Raw genomic sequence first — 15,445 nt, forward strand, 5'->3', positions numbered from 1 at the left:
GGTTCATCTCTTAAGTTTCCTGAGCCTCAGTTTCTTCAGCAATGCAATGGGGGAATAGGATGCACATTCAGTGACTGTAGAAGGTTAAGGTAGTAATTTTCAAAGGTCGCAGTCTGGCTGGCTATAGACTATATATCACAGATGTGTTTTCAACATCTGCAATTGAAACCAGACCTCTCACAGGCCAGGCGCCTGGCTATGTCAAGTGATTCAGCACCAAAAAGAAAAATATGTGAAACAGAATGAGAGGCTTTTTAAAAACTTTTCCCCATCATGGACTTCAGATAACCTTTCCCATAGTAACTATAAAACCATTATACACATATTAAAATACGTGAACAAGAAAACAATCCACCAGTTCATATTCCTCTTGAAATTTATGGCCCAGTCTAGGACTCCCGAAACTCTTTCCTCCTAAAGAAGTGAAAATTAATAACGTCAATGGGATCTTGTGAGGAATATTTACCTATTAAGGAAACAAACTTTGAAAGACCTCTGGTCCACGGGGAATGACACCTTCCTGGCAATTGGCTTACCAGGCACAAGGAAACCGTAGAAATAGCTCCCGGAGACCAGTATTTGTTATTCTAGACAGAACACAGACTTCCAACATAAGGTGACTTTTCATATTAAAAGATAACCCATAATTAAGGGTCCAATTAAATAAGGCTGGCCTTACCCCTCATAAGGAGGTTTTGTTACATGGAGATAAGAATTAATATACCCAAAGGACCATGTTGGAAAAGGCTAGCCAAATTCTCCCCTCTGGGATTTCTGTTTTACGAAGCTACTTCCTCCCCCACTTTCAGGTCAGAGTTCAACACATTCAGCAGAAGTTACTTGCTTGCAAAGGACAACTGACAAAGTCGATGCTGGCTCAGGCTACCTGCCCGGCAACTGTGAATATAGGTGGATTTGGACTGATTGCCTTCAAGGGATAGGAAGACAGCTCAGCGGGTAAGAGTATTTACTGTGAGGATCCGAGTTCAAATCCTAGCGACCTTGTATTAAAGCTGGAATGTGGCCCTGCCCGTGTCTGCAGTTTCAGTCTTGTAGGGCGCGGAGCCAAGAGGTTCTCTGGGGGCCTCGCTGGCTTTCAGACTAAGTCCAGGTAGAGTGAGAGAACCTTTCTCAAGAGAGAGCACTAACGCAGGCCACTTGACATCTTCCTCCGCCTTCTGGACACCCGTCAAGCACATCTACACACATACATGTGCATACACCGCACACGTGCACACACACGCATGTATATACACACATACACACTTTAAACAGAACTGCCTTCAATTTCCTTCACACAGGCTCCCTTCCTTTTTTGGGGAGCTGGGGACTGAGCCCAAGGTCTCTCTCTCATGCATGCTAGGCAGTGTCCTACCATTGAGATACATCCTCGGCAAATTTCACTCCCTAGCACAGAGCTTTCTGCGGTGTTCTGTGGGATGGGACAGGATTTTGGCTCTGTAAGGCTACACAAAGTCAAACGTGGTTGGCTGTGAGATTTCTTGTGCTTGTCAAGGTGGTAATGGATCTTCAAGAGAGATGCCCGGCAACCACATCCTAAACTTACTTGGCTCTCAGAAACTTTCCCCGTGAAGTATCTGATAGAACCAGGATTTCCGGAACACACTTTTGAAAACACAACCACGTCAAGAAGTGTGAATCGTTTGAAGTCCTTCCAATGGCAGTGGTGTCCCGTGGACAGACTCTGAACTTCTGGATGACCTTGAACAATCTGAGTCCAGTTGACCTCCCCAGCCTTGGCCTTATCTCTTATCACACCCTCTCCTAGAGAGGGAACTCTAGAGAGTAGTTCCCCTGAGAGGGAACTACTGGTGGATTTTTGTGGAAAAGCTTCCTTGGACTTCTGAACATGCAGACTTTTCTTTGCTCCCATACCTCTCCATCTTAGTCCTGGCACAGCATCCACTGCCCATATCCACTGAGGTCCAGACAGGTTCTGCATCCTGCTATGTGTCCAGCACCTACCACAGTATGTAGCACACAGCTGACCACCAATATACTTGAGGAATTACTAAAGCAGCAGTATTGCTAGACAGTTGGCTAGGGTTTCAGGAATGCATCATTAATAACGGCTAATAAATATTTGTGTGTTTGTATATTAGCAACAATATTCCTATTGTACTTGGTCACCAAAGTCCTGTTTTAAGATACAAAGATGAAGTCAGTTTTATTGATCCATTGACAATGGAGAGGCAGAGTGGTCTATGAACTGAACACGAAGTTGTCTTTCTTGTCACTGGGTCACTGGGGTCCTATCAGAGGGACACAGGCAGATGACAGAAATGACTAAAGGGATGAGAACGTGATTCAGTTCTCGGAAATGCCAGCTGGGGCTACAGGACAACCTTGTGCAGGTATTTGACTGGCACAGCCTTTCCTTGTTGGTATCTTTAGAGCTGTCAGCCAGGTCTGAGGATACAACTGCTGTCATCTCACACGGGTGTGGAGGCCAGAAGACAGCCTTGAATGGCAATCTCAGTAATGATCCAAGACAGGATCTCCTGGTGGCCTGGAACTTACCAGTTAAAATTTAGACTGGCTAGCCAGCTGGGATGAAGGATCCTCCCACCTCCCAGCATTTACGTGGGTCCTGGAGATCAAACTCAGGTCCTTAGGCTTGCAAGGTGAGCCCTTTGCTGACTGAGCTATCCTGAGCCCAAACCATCACAGCCTGTCTAACTTCCTTATGCTTCCTCTAGCATCTCAGATTCCTTTCTTTCCCCCTTGTGACATGGTTTTACTGTCTAACCATGGGTATCCTGGAACTCACTCTGTAGACCAGATTGGCCTTGAACTCAAAGATCTGCCTGACTCTACCTTGTGAATGCTGGCATTAAAGGCCTGCGCCACCACGCCTGCTGCATCTTGGATTACTTTCTATTTTTCCATCTCAGCAAGCATTGCTGGTGAGTCTACATCCCTGAAGATTTGCTCTATAGCATGCACAAATGAAACACAAAGTTGGCCACACTCTCAAAACCCAGTAACGAGAGGAGCGCTGAACCACAGCCTGAAGAACTTGACTTTCTCTAAGACTTCCAAGGAGTCATTTAGGCAGCCTTGCAGGCATGCATCAGGAAGTCTCTGCTTTGGAGGAGGTTGCTACAGTAGAAGGACATCAGTACTCCATGGTGACTGGCCTGTGTTGCTCGGTCTTTCAGGCCTGCTCATTTCCTGATTCTTCTAGTCCGGCTACACAACGATGATGGTGTTTCTGACCTCAAGGAAGCACAGAGTCCTGTCCAGGATGATGTCAAAGACTGCTGTTTTGATTGCCATTCCCACCACTTTGAAGAGGTAGGTAATTGTGTGTGTGTGTGAGAGAGGGATTTTATGAACTGTCTGTTCTTTTGAATGTGACCCACGTTATACACTAAAATCCGGTTGAACTTTTGCTGTAACCATGCAAGCGTATCTCTACTTACTATTGGGGAGCTCTTGGGTATAGTCATAAAGTATACTTCTCTATATCCTGGTCCCCAAAGGGAGGGATGCAAATTTCCATGTGCTTTCAGTTTCATTTTTATGATAAATGGGATAATTAGCTTATGGGAATCCATAATGCTGCAATAATTGTTATTTTTGTTTCTGCAGAATGAGAAATTCTCCATGAAAGAAAAATTAAAGTCTGAGTTGTAAGAAAAAGCAGAATGAGTTTCAATGTCTCAAAACCACACACCCGGTGCTTCAGACCTTCCAGTTTCTTGCCTGAGTAAAGCAAGTTGCAGTCTTGATTTGGGGAGGGGACATAGTTAAGTGGGTTAGGTATAAGGAGCAGAGAAAGTGCAGAAACACCGCCTCCTCTCTGGGGTGAAGTCATGAGATTCCTGGGGTATAGGCTTCTCTGTGAATATGCGCAGATGGTTACTCAGACATTGCTTTTTCTTGTCATTTCATTTTCAACATGTTTTTAGACTATAAATGAATTCTTTTGTATGCAACTCACTTGGTTTAATTTACTTTAAAACATATTTATTTATCTTTATTTTGCCTGCATGTATGTGCCCTGCATGTGTGTCTGATAACTACAGAGGTCAGAGGAGGGTTCCAGAACCCCTGGAGTTGAGATTCTAGATTCTAGTTGTAAACTGCCCTGAGGGTGCTGGGAACCACACCTCGGTTCTCTGCAAGAGCTGTAAGTGCTTTTAAGGGCTGAGCCATCTCCTCAATCCCTTCGATTAGCTTTCTTCTGACTGACACTGAGGGGCATTTCTGACTCAGGAGCTGTGTCTGAAGTAGATGGATTCAGAAAAGGAAATTGAGTTTAACAAGAGATCCTCTGCCCACTAGGATTTTCCTCTTATAGCCTTTCACCAAGATAAATAATAATTTGCTTCCTTCTTTTAAAGGCCAAATAATTTAGTGGCTGTTAAAGATACGGTTCACCGTATAGACCTGATTAACTGCAGAAAACTGAAGCTCCGGATCGCTGATATTATGAGGTTAGAAATAGCATCCTGCTAATCAGCAAAACCAAGAAATGAATAGAGTTTAAATCAGACCTCATGCCTAATGCATAAGTGTGTAACCGCTTAATCTGAGATGGAAACGTTCTGTCCTGTAGGGAAGCTCCTTAAACAGGAAGATAAATACCTCAAAAGAACTTCAGGAAGTTCCTGAAACTGACCAGATTTACTAGGCCCCTCCTGGACTGAACAAGCTATAAAAGCCTAGAGTCCCCCTCAGACTTGAGGGAGAGACACTGTAAAAGAGACTTTCAGACAAGTCAAGAAGACTGGATCCAGACCAGCTGCCTGGAAGAAGCAGAAAGCTGCCTGTCTACCTGGAAGAGGTTTAGACCAACTGAGGCACCTGCAAGGGACACCCTCCAACATGTGGAGCTGCCTGCGTGCAGGCTGTCTGTGTGCTCGGGGTTCCCGACTTTGTGAGCCGTTACCTGTGTTGCGTGGGTTTGGATGATGCAGCTCTCTTTGAGTCCTTTCTGCTCCCATATGTAACCCCCACCCATAATCCTGTAAGTAGCCCCGATAAAACTCATTGGTTTACCAAGTGGGACTTCGGTGGTATCTATATGTTGGTTGAAGGGCGGGGGGTTCTGTCTGAAATGAGCAGACATGGGTGTTGCATCTCCCCAGAAAATTTTGTCACACAACACTAAGGTCCAGCGTTCTTTTATTCCTGGGTACTTTTAGAAAACGTGGTTGTGTTTTTACCCATCCCTCCCCTCCAAAATTCACTGATTTGTGGAGGTAACACAAAATGCCTTTTCATGCACACTTCACCAGTGAGGTCTGTGGCCTACAGATCCCAGAAGTACTAGCAATTCTCGCGTTTTCGTTTTTTGCAAAAGTTGGTCTGCGACGGTGTACGTCTGAGCCCAGGGTGGTTGAACCTTCCCCTTGTCAGATACTCAGTGTCTGGGTAGATAAATTTGCCATAATAAAGCGAATCTTGAGGTGACTTTTTGCGCAGCTGCTACTCCGTTTCAATTGTACTTCCTGAGAATTCATTGAAATAGGAAGAAATATACCCAGCGATAAGGTAAGCCTTTTTTTTTCTTTTTGCTTGTTTTTGTTTTGGTCACAACAAACTGTGAAATGCCGCTTTCCCTATAGTTCTAATGCATGAAATCTGCAATCTTTCCACTTGATTTCCGAAGGACCCTTAATTACTGCTGTCATTAGCACCTACTGTTCAAAACAGTCAGTTAAAATGTATTGTTAGTCTCACCTCCAAGTCCCTGCTTGCTTGGTTTTAACTTTTTCAAGGGTAAGTAAAACAATAATCGCTTTAATAACAACAGTCGGTATGTGCAGAGAAATAATATCCCAAGGTTTTGAGGGTTTTTTTTTTGTTGTTGTTTTGTTTTGTTTTGTTTTTCCCACCGCTTATTTCTGTTCACTGAAAATTCGGTACTTAGAGCTGATGAGATTTCCAGCAGGTAAAGGTGACTGCTCCCGGGGCTTGACAACCTTAGTTCAAACCCTCCTATCCACCTTAGAAGAAAGAAAAAGACTCCACAAGCTGTTTTCTGATTTCTACGCATGCTGAGGGACTAGTCACTTCTCCCTACCCAATAAATAAATAAACGTAGTAAGAAAAAGAAATAAGTATTTGGGTTAAGAGGGTCCTAGAGTTTGAGCAAGAGTTTTTCAGAACTAGCAGGGACTTACTGTCTGGGTCTTAAAAACAAGTCACTCATTTGCCTTTTTCGTTCCACATGGGTGGGAATGACAGCTGCCGGAAAGCTGCAACGTTTCTGCCTGGTCATGTACAGTTCTGCAATATAATGCATAAATGTATAACAACAACTTGGGCTCGCTGGATACCTCACTGGGCAGGAGGAAACGCAGCCTGCCTGGCGCGTCCCCGTGCACTTGAGCGCGCGCGCACACACACACACACTCGCGCACTGCGCGCTTCACTCACTCACACACGCGCGCGCGCGTACACACACAGACACACACAGACACACACACACACACACACACACGCACGCACGCACACAGACACGCACGTGCGCGCGCGCGGGTCAAAAGGTGATCCAGTCCTGAGATTCCCCCAATCTTTGCTTTCCCTCCTCCTGGCAGGTCGAGCTTTCTAGCCTGGAGAGCAGCTGGGCTGCGGACGGGGAGAGCGGGCGGGTGTTGTATGTAGGGGGCGGGAGTGGCGAGAGAGGCGGGAGCCCGGTAGGTGCGCGCCGCGCCCGCTCCCGCCCAGGGAGAGTCCGGGCCGGGTTTTGCGCCGGGTCCCCGGGCTCGTCTCACGGCCTCCAGCCGCCGCCGCTGCCGTGTTTACTGAGCTCGCGCGTCCTGATATCACTCCGCTGGCATGGAGGAGGAGGAGGAGGTGGAGGAGCGCGAGGAGGAGGAGGAGGCGGCGGCGGCGAGCAGTTGATCATTGTGATGGTGGTGGAGGCGGCGGCGGCAGCGGCAGCCTGGCCGAGCGTTAGGGGCTGCTCTCCGCGCGGCGTTTCGCAAAGGACTTCAGCGATCTACTTTTGCAGTCGCCTCGGACTGTCCATGTGTTTACTTGCCCCAGCCCGAGGACTCGATGTCTAGGCTCCTGTGAAATGCAACTGAGCAGCCAAAGTACTTTGAGAACACGGGGCGGCATAAACACCAAAACTTTTTTGTGGAAGGAAAATGCAATAAGCAAGCTCGCCGTTTTCCGATGCGGCGTGGAGTGAGTGTGTGTCGCGCGTGTCCGCACAGGAGGCACACGCTTGTGTGTGTACATGGGGTGTGTTTTTCGGTACGTAGGGAGAAAATGCTTGCCAACCACCGGAAACCTCCTGGAATTTATTAGAAAATAATGGATTATTAAAAGGAGGCAGGCGAGGAGCGGATCTCCCCTTGAGTTGCAAGCCGATCTGCTGCCGGCTCAGTTTGTTGGGATTCTATTTGTTGATAGGTGTCTGATGGTATTCCGATAACACCCCCTCTTTCCTCCCCTGGATCTTTACAATTTTTTTTTTTAAGGAAACAACAACAAAAAACCACCCCAAATCTCTCCCTCTTTATTTTCGCCCCGTGGGGATCGCTGTTTTCATCCATGTGCTTGCGTCTCCCCCGCGTTCCACTTAAACTATTTTAATCCTTGGACCCAAGGAGGAGGCTGATAGGGGGGTGGATTAAAAAAAAAGTTCTTCCAAAATAGTGTGCCCCGGGAGCAGGATGGGGGATTTCGCAGCCCCCACTGCTGCCGCGAATGGTAGTAGTATCTGCATCAACAGCAGCCTGAGCAGCAACCTCGGCGGGGCCGGGATCGGCGTGAATACTCCCAATAGCACTCCGGCTGCTCCGAGTGGCAATCACCCCGCTGCCAGCGGCTGCGGCGGCTCCGGGGGCCCCGGCGGCGGCTCGGCGGCTGTCCCCAAGCACAGCACGGTGGTCGAGAGGCTCCGGCAGCGTATCGAGGGCTGCCGGCGGCACCACGTCAACTGCGAGAACAGGTATCAGCAGGCTCAGGTGGAGCAGCTGGAGCTGGAGCGCCGGGACACCGTGAGCCTCTACCAGCGGACCCTGGAGCAGAGGGCCAAGAAATCGGGCGCCGGCACCGGCAAGCAACAGCACCCGAGCAAAGCCCAGCAAGATGCGGAGGCTGCCTCGGCGGAGCAGAGGAACCACACGCTGATCATGGTGAGGGCTCACTGGGGCGCGCGTTGGGGTCGGGGGCGTGGAGTTTCTGGCGTGGGGGTGTGTGAGGGTCTGATTTGCACCGGGGGCGAGTGAGGTGGGATGGAGCCGAAGGGTTAACGTCAACTTTTCTCAGGGTAAACGTTGTTGTTGACGCCGCTACCTGTTAATCTGTCAGGGTTGTCAGATTTGGGGAGGAGGGGATGAGAGGGAAGCCAGTCACGACTGCAAGGGGGGAGGAGGGAGCTTCAAGAGCGTTGGAGTGAGGCGCAGGAAAAGTTTCCCCCTCCTTGTCTTAGAAACCGATCACTCTAATGAGAGTGAACCCGGGAGTAGAAACCACGCTGCTCCTCTCCGCGCCCCGCCTTCACCTCTCGCGGTGCCACCGCGCCTCCCCAGATCGGTCCCCTTTCGCCCACCCCTCTCATCACATCCGCTGGCTGCGGGGAGAAATGGATGCTGTCGCACATTCTGAGTGGGCACCAGGCTCTTAACCCTTAGGAGGGGGAAGGAAGAGTCTCTGGCTTCCTCTCGTTTGGGCTTGGGAAAGTCTGAGAGTTTTGTGAATGAACTTTGAAGTGGGTGAGCTGCGAGCGAGGGTGGCTGCGCGCGCGTGCTCGTGGGGACGCGCGCGGATGCGGGGCGCGCGAGCGCTGCGCTCGCCGCTCGAGACCTGAGGCTGAGGCAGGGCAGGTGGGGCAGCCGCGAGGGGTCGAGAGGGCCGCGGCTGGGCGGGAGCGAGGAAGCCAGAGCTGCGCCCTGATCCTGTCACTGTCGCAGGGCTTGAAATTGTCCCCCATCCTCTTCTTCAACTTGCCCCCACCTCGCTCTCGCCAACTTTCAGGCACCGGGTAATGAGCCCGGAGGAGTGGAGGGGAGCAGGGAGGAGAAAGGCTTAAATGGCCGGGTGGGTGGGTTCGCAGGAGGATGCGCAGCCAATGGCTTAAGTGCTAGGAGGAGGAAGGGGCCGATCCCACCCCTAACCCAGAGGGTGGAATCCTTTCTCTTATCTCCTCTCTGGGGTTCGCTAGCTTTCCTCTTTGGAAGGGGGGGGGAGTGAGGCAGGAAGCTTGGGAAAGGTGTCTGCACTCCCTCCCCCACCGTGTCTCCGGGTTCGAGGCCCCGGCAATGGCCATCTCCTAGGAGCGCGCCCTCTTTTTCCCCACCGCGCCTCCGTCGGCTGCGTGGAGCCGGGCGCCGGACGCCCTCTCCGTGTGCTTTCTGTGCATCGCGCACGTTCCGGATCTCGGAGCGCCAGGGGTGGTGCCAGTGTCGCCGGGCGCTCCGGCGGGCGGGCGGTGACAAAGAGCCGGCGTGGGGGAGGGGAGGCCGTGGAGCTCGCTTCCCCCCCCCCCCCCCGCACGTGAAGAGGAACAATTTGTTTATCTTGGGCTTCAAGAATCCTTCCCTCCTCCCTGCTCTCCTTGGCCCCTCCTCCCTGCCCTCCCTCTTCTGCGCGCTCCTGCCCAGTCCCGCCGGCAGCGCCCTCCTCCTATCCTCCTCTCTCTCCCCGACCTCCCTCTCTATCCCACCCCTCTGGCCCTCCTTCCCCTCCCTTTTGGAACGCGGCCGTGGGGGAGGGAGCGGGAGGCGCTTTGTCCGCCTGGCGGCCTTGCGCAGCCCCGGGGACCGCCCAGCGCCTCCGGCCCTGCCCCCTCCTCCGCCTCAGGCCACCAGTGCGGTGGGAGGAAGAACCCGGGTCCCAGAGTCTTCTAGGGAGCTTCTCGCTTACAAACAGGAAGCTCCAAACCACGGACACACTGGCCTTTTCCTGATTGTAACCCTGAGCTGGGACGAGGCCTGCGTCTTGGCTGTAGCTGGGGACCCAGGTGGCACCAGTGTTCCTAGCAGTCCCCCAGCCCCCTCTCTGCCCTCGCCCTCAGTCGTGGGAGATTGATTTAGCGAACCTGATGCTGGAGTAGAAGAAGCAAGACGTCGAGGATTCCATCCTCGCCCACCCCCACCCTCTTCAGTGTTTGCACATCTTCTGTTCCCTAATTGCATAGAAGCGGACTTTTTGCGTGAGGTTCCAAATTTCCCGTCTTCTGACACAGCTCACGACCTTTGGGGATGGTGCTGAACAAAAGCCACTGTCCTTTTTCTTTCTTCTTGTTTTAGAGACCTGATACGGAGGCGAGAGGAGTAGAGTTAGGGACCAGAAAGTTTTGTCTCTGGGCTGTGTCCTCCCTTACCATCCTCTGAGGGTGGAAGGACACGGGTGGGGGCCGCCTCTGTGCTGACACCCGCAGGTTAAAGCCACCCTGCATTCTGAGGTTACCTAGGAGGCAGCTCGCCCCAGCCAGGGTTTAACTTCAAAATGAAAATATAAAGCTTATTTGAATAGATGAAGACAACAGCTATAAATTTCGCAATGAATCCTACTTTAGTAAGTTAACAGCAAATAGACTTGAAAAACATCGCCCGAAAAATCAAATTTTTCTATCAGTTTTCAATAATTTAGCTTATTGACGTAGAGAAATACCAAAGCCATGTGCAATACAGTATATTCTAGCTTCTTCCAAATATAAGCGTCTCACGGGTGCCAATATGAAGTACATGTGATGTGGAATGAAAATAAACCGTTTTAATACTAAGAAAAGACTTGTGTTTAGATTTTGAGCATAGAGAGAAAAATTAACATCGCAATTTTATGAGTTAAATTTTCCTGTAAAATGATTAGTTTCAGAATTCACATCCGCTTCTAAGATGGAAGAATACCTTAAGCTTAGCCTATCAATGAGATTAAAAAATCTTCAAGATGGGTTACTACGAAAATGTTCCTCTTCGTTTTCTTGAATTGCCTGCTGGATTATAGTGGAACTCCAGTGAGGCACAGAGCAATTAAATTTAATTCTCGAATTGGACTCACTATTTAGAAAGCTCTAAAGAAAAATGATGATTAACTATAGCCAAACAGTGATGCTAGAAAAATAAAATAAAAGTGAATAGGATTCTTTCCAGTTTTGTTGCTATTTACCTTCTTAGGACCAGTATTTCCGAAGTACTAAATATCGATTGACTCTTTCTGCCTGGCTTGGGTTAAGAGGACAATCTAATGAGGGCTTTGCTGCTTTTGATTTGTTTTTTCTATCTTGCACATTTACAAGCAAAGGCATGAAAGACAAACACACAAACTAGCAAGCCAAAAGCAACCAGAGGTGGTGAGCGGTAACCTCCCCTGGTTCTAGACTATTTAAGATTGCTGTGGGTTCTCTGTAGCCTGGTGTGTAGAGAAGGCAGCACTCCTAGATTTGAGCCTATACTGCTTCAAGTGACAGGTCCTCTCTAGATACAGGTAACCTCGGTCCGGACATCAGCCACAACCATTTTATTTTTACAGAGGGCACCCCCCCCCCCCAAGACTCCTTGGTTCCACGGTGAGAACTATTGACTTCATGCATTTAAGAATCTCAGTGTTTTCCAGTGTCTTTCCTGGTAGTAAAATATGTTCACTGCAGCAGTTGGAACAAGATCGGGGTCTGGTGTTAAGATACGTTTTGATTTGCAAGTCCAAAGCTTGATCGACTTGACAAAGGTGCCATCCTTTAGAGCAGCAGAAAGCACATCAGTGTCATTTTGACAATCCCAAAATGTGGTAGTCTTATTCCCCCTGGGGACCTATGCTGTGCCTGACCTTTCCCTGTCACCATCCTAACAATTTATAGACAGTTTGCACAGTGCATAAATCTATGTGACCCATGCTCTGAAGAGTTTATCGCGTAAAATCCGTTTGATAATATAGGTATTAATCACGGAGTATTGGATATAACTGTACCCCATCCAAAAATGTTCCCATCCATCCTTGGAATAGATCCAGGAAATGCCAATATACTAGGTCACTACTGAACCTTCTTCTCCATGAATCCTTTTGCCTTTTAAATTTTATTTTATTTTTTATGGCAACCTTTCCGGCTTAACTATCTGGCTGCTGTCATGGGTGAGGGGGGGTGGCTTTTGCCAAACCTTCCCATTGCCTGATCTAGTATGTCTTAAGTTTGTGAGAAAACCGTGAACTTTTATTTCTTTATCCTTAACAATACGCTGTTCTTTGCGCTAAACTTCAAGAAGCATTGTTTTCAAACAACAATACATGTAATCCTTTGGTCATGGTGCATTCCTTTTGTACAGAGTGGCCAGCCGTCAGCCTGCAAAGTAGAAGTCCAGTTAGTTCATCGTTAGTCATAATCTACAAAATGAGATCCAGGCAGATCCCTTCCCAGGTAAAGCTGACTCTCAAGTAGCTAGCATTCTGGATACGCCCCATCCTGTCTTTTTAGACTCATGAGAACAAATGAGATATTTTTCAGATTTTCTGTCTCATTAATATGAGAGAAATGAGCATTTTCTGGACACTGTTCAGTTTCTGTAGGAGAGATGAGGCTCATGGGCGGTTAGGTTTCCTTACAGTCAGTTACTTTCCCCCTAAGCCTGTGAGACTCAAAGTTCGCTGCTAGATTTCCCAACAGGGTTTTTCATTTGGTTGAGATAAGGACGCTTGTGAGCAAGCCTTCCCTTGAGCTCCTGCACCCCCTCCTCAGAATCTGGCATAAGAAACAATTTTGCCTGTTACCTTGTCGTTCCTGGGTGCCTTCAAAGCGCTTCCACTTTGCGGATGCTCCTTGCGGAGTTTTCTGTAGGTGATGAGTATTCTGTTTGGTTTCCAGTCGTTCTCTGCTGGACTCTGTCCTGGAGTTGGTGATAGCCAAAGCCTGTCTTTTGACACGCTCTGCACCATAGAGAAGTGTGTGGTGTCCATCAGATGTCTAACTAGCAGAAGCAGATTGCTAACCCGCCCTCAGGTTCTCACAGTATCTGCCTGAAGTCTCAAGCCGTGGTTCATGTGTACTCTGGTGTTGAAGAGCTCAGAGTTGGGGGTTTGGAGCCTATGGCTACCTGCTTTCATTTCCTGCTTCCTCTGCTGCTCTTGTCTCCCTTTCTCTTGCTCTTTTCCACTTTTATCACAAACTGGGAGGAAGCAGCAAGCAGAGGAAAAACTAACTCAGGTGCTTCTGGCTGTTGCAATAACAAGATGCTTGGATGAGACATCATTTTGGATCAGTGTGAACTTGACTTTGTACAGGGTATTTATGCTTCCTTAGCACACATAATATGGCGTAAATTGATTTTTAAACTTTACTGATTGCATAGCACTGATACACAGTCTATGCAGTACTTCACAGAGGTTAAATTATTAATTTCGTTTTCATTTGCATGACAATGTATGTTCTTCATAGGTTTTCATTGTTACTGTAACTTATTTCAAGGGTATAACAGATTGCTATTAAATCAATATAGTCTTGCATGTCAGCCACTTAAAGCTTCAGACACTATGTATTCCCTTCCCACAGTATTCTGAGAAAAATGATGTGCTTTACTGTTATTTCAAACTCATTTGACATTGCTATTTGAAGGGGGGTAGCTGGTTTACAGATGATTGCTAGTAAGTTTTTTGTTGTTACTGCTTTTTGTTACTACCTTTTGTTTTCTGGGCAGGATTTCTCTGTGTAGCCCTCCCTGGCTGTCCCTGAATTTGCTCTGTAAACCAGGCTGGCCTTGGACTCAGAGATCCGCCTGCCTCTGCCTCCCAAAGGATTAAAGGCCTGTCCCACCACGCCTGGCACTGCTGAAGTTCTGAAGTCTTTCCAAATTAAGAAAACAGCATGCATCTCAAATAGGCAAGTCCAAAGGTTCATTATTCAGGTTTGCAAGTTGGGAATACAACTTCTGGTAACCAGCTATTGCCAGAAGTGATTAATTATCTTTACCTAATTTGTTTTTGTTTAAATCTAAGAAAGTTTAAAGAAAAAAAATGAAATAAGAGTGGATAAATTACTCATAAGACAGAGTTGAGGAGCCAGGCGGTGGCGGCGCACGCCTTTAATCCCAGCACTTGGGAGGCAGAGGCAGGCGGATCTCTGTGAGTTCGAGACCAGCCTGGTCTACAAGAGCTAGTTCCTGGACAGGCTGCAAAACCACAGAGAAACCCTGTCTCGAAAAAAACCAAAAAAAAAAAAAAAAAAAAAAAAAAAAAGAGTTGAGGGTGTACTGTTTAAGAAATACTTAGAAATTACAGGGTTCTGTTTAGCAGGGGCAGCGAAGGGAAGCACGTTTTATTTTTATTTTTGAAGGCTATCTGGCTGTATAAACTCTAGAGGTTCTTGAATCCCTTTCTCTATTTGAGAAACTGTTTAGTTCCCCTAGGGCCACGTGTACACAAGCAGAAGAAAAAAGCAACCGAAGTGGCCTTTTGCTTGTTTGTTTGTCTTAAAGGCTGGCGTACTGTTCTTGGGGAACTTAATAAAAACCACGAATGACTTGCCGTACTTCCTCTGACTTAAGGAAAGTGATTGCTTAAGGATCACCTAGGCACCGCCTTTTAGTTCTATCAGTCTTCCCATTGGCTGGGAGGGACCTTATGTTGAAATGGAATCTTTTAAAATACTCTTAATAACTGACCTTCATCCCCTTCAGCATTTCCTTAACAACTCGAGAACACTTCAATGAAATATTTAATTTTACACTAACAACTTCCAGGCTCCCCTTTCTAGCCCTTAACTGCCTGTCCAGGTGGTTAGCATCTGGCTGTGTAATGTCACTTGAATGTGAACCCTTCAGTCCCCAGCTATGTCAGCGTTTGCTTCTGCCTGGGAAGAAGGGATTAGGATAAGTGATGTTTGCTTCTTCCATCCATCTACTTCCCGGCACCTCTTTCCCATCAGATGGACTGGGGTGCTTTGTATGCCTGCACTTGTGCGGGCACCCCCAGCCTGGCCCTCCTTCATACCTGTGACTGGGACGGATGACCCCAGCTTTGAAAGACGAAGTCTATCCCCATTATCCTCACAGGGATCAGTTATTTTTCTACCTTCGATTGACAGATGCCGGGTGTAGTAACCCAGAGACTGTGAATGAATCTGAAGGGGCTGGTACCCAGTAAGAGCTGTAAGTAGGTGGAGGGAGGTCAGCTACACAAAAATTCCAGGGGCAGGGAGCAATAAACATGGAGGTGAAGTGGTGGTCTTGATCGTGTGTAGTTAACCACAGCGTGGCGTGGGTAGTTGGAGTTACCAGGTAAGGTGTGCTTTAAATTGTTTATCCTCATCCACACCTGACATTTTTGATTATTATAATTTAGGGGTGTCATAGTTGTCTCCGTGACAGAAACCCGGCGTTCTGACAGGTATCTTGCAATGGACGCTATCGTGGCTAGTTTTTCGTTGTTGTTGTCGTCGTTGTCATTGTTTCCCTCCCTCCCTCCCTCCCTCTCTCCCTCTCTCTCCCTCCCTCCCTCCCTCCCTCCCTCTTCCTTCCTTTCTTTTTCTTTT

The 15,445-nt window shown here is 48.1% G+C and overlaps 1 protein-coding gene across 2 annotated transcripts in view; it reads left to right on the top strand.

Annotated features, from left to right (window-relative positions):
- Positions 1 to 6,760: 6,760 nt before the first annotated feature.
- The window catches only part of Maml3 (mastermind like transcriptional coactivator 3), a 410,584-nt gene continuing 401,899 nt past the window's right edge, over positions 6,761 to 15,445 (top strand). For both annotated transcript variants that reach the window (XM_057756958.1, XM_057756959.1), the window contains exon 1: positions 6,761 to 8,123. In XM_057756958.1, the coding sequence (XP_057612941.1) occupies positions 7,659 to 8,123 (465 nt within the window). In that variant the 5' untranslated portion in view covers positions 6,761 to 7,658. The remainder of the gene's footprint in view (positions 8,124 to 15,445) is intronic.

The sequence above is a fragment of the Chionomys nivalis genome, chromosome 24 (genome assembly GCF_950005125.1).
Source record: "Chionomys nivalis chromosome 24, mChiNiv1.1, whole genome shotgun sequence".
Taxonomy (NCBI): Eukaryota; Metazoa; Chordata; class Mammalia; order Rodentia; family Cricetidae; genus Chionomys; species Chionomys nivalis.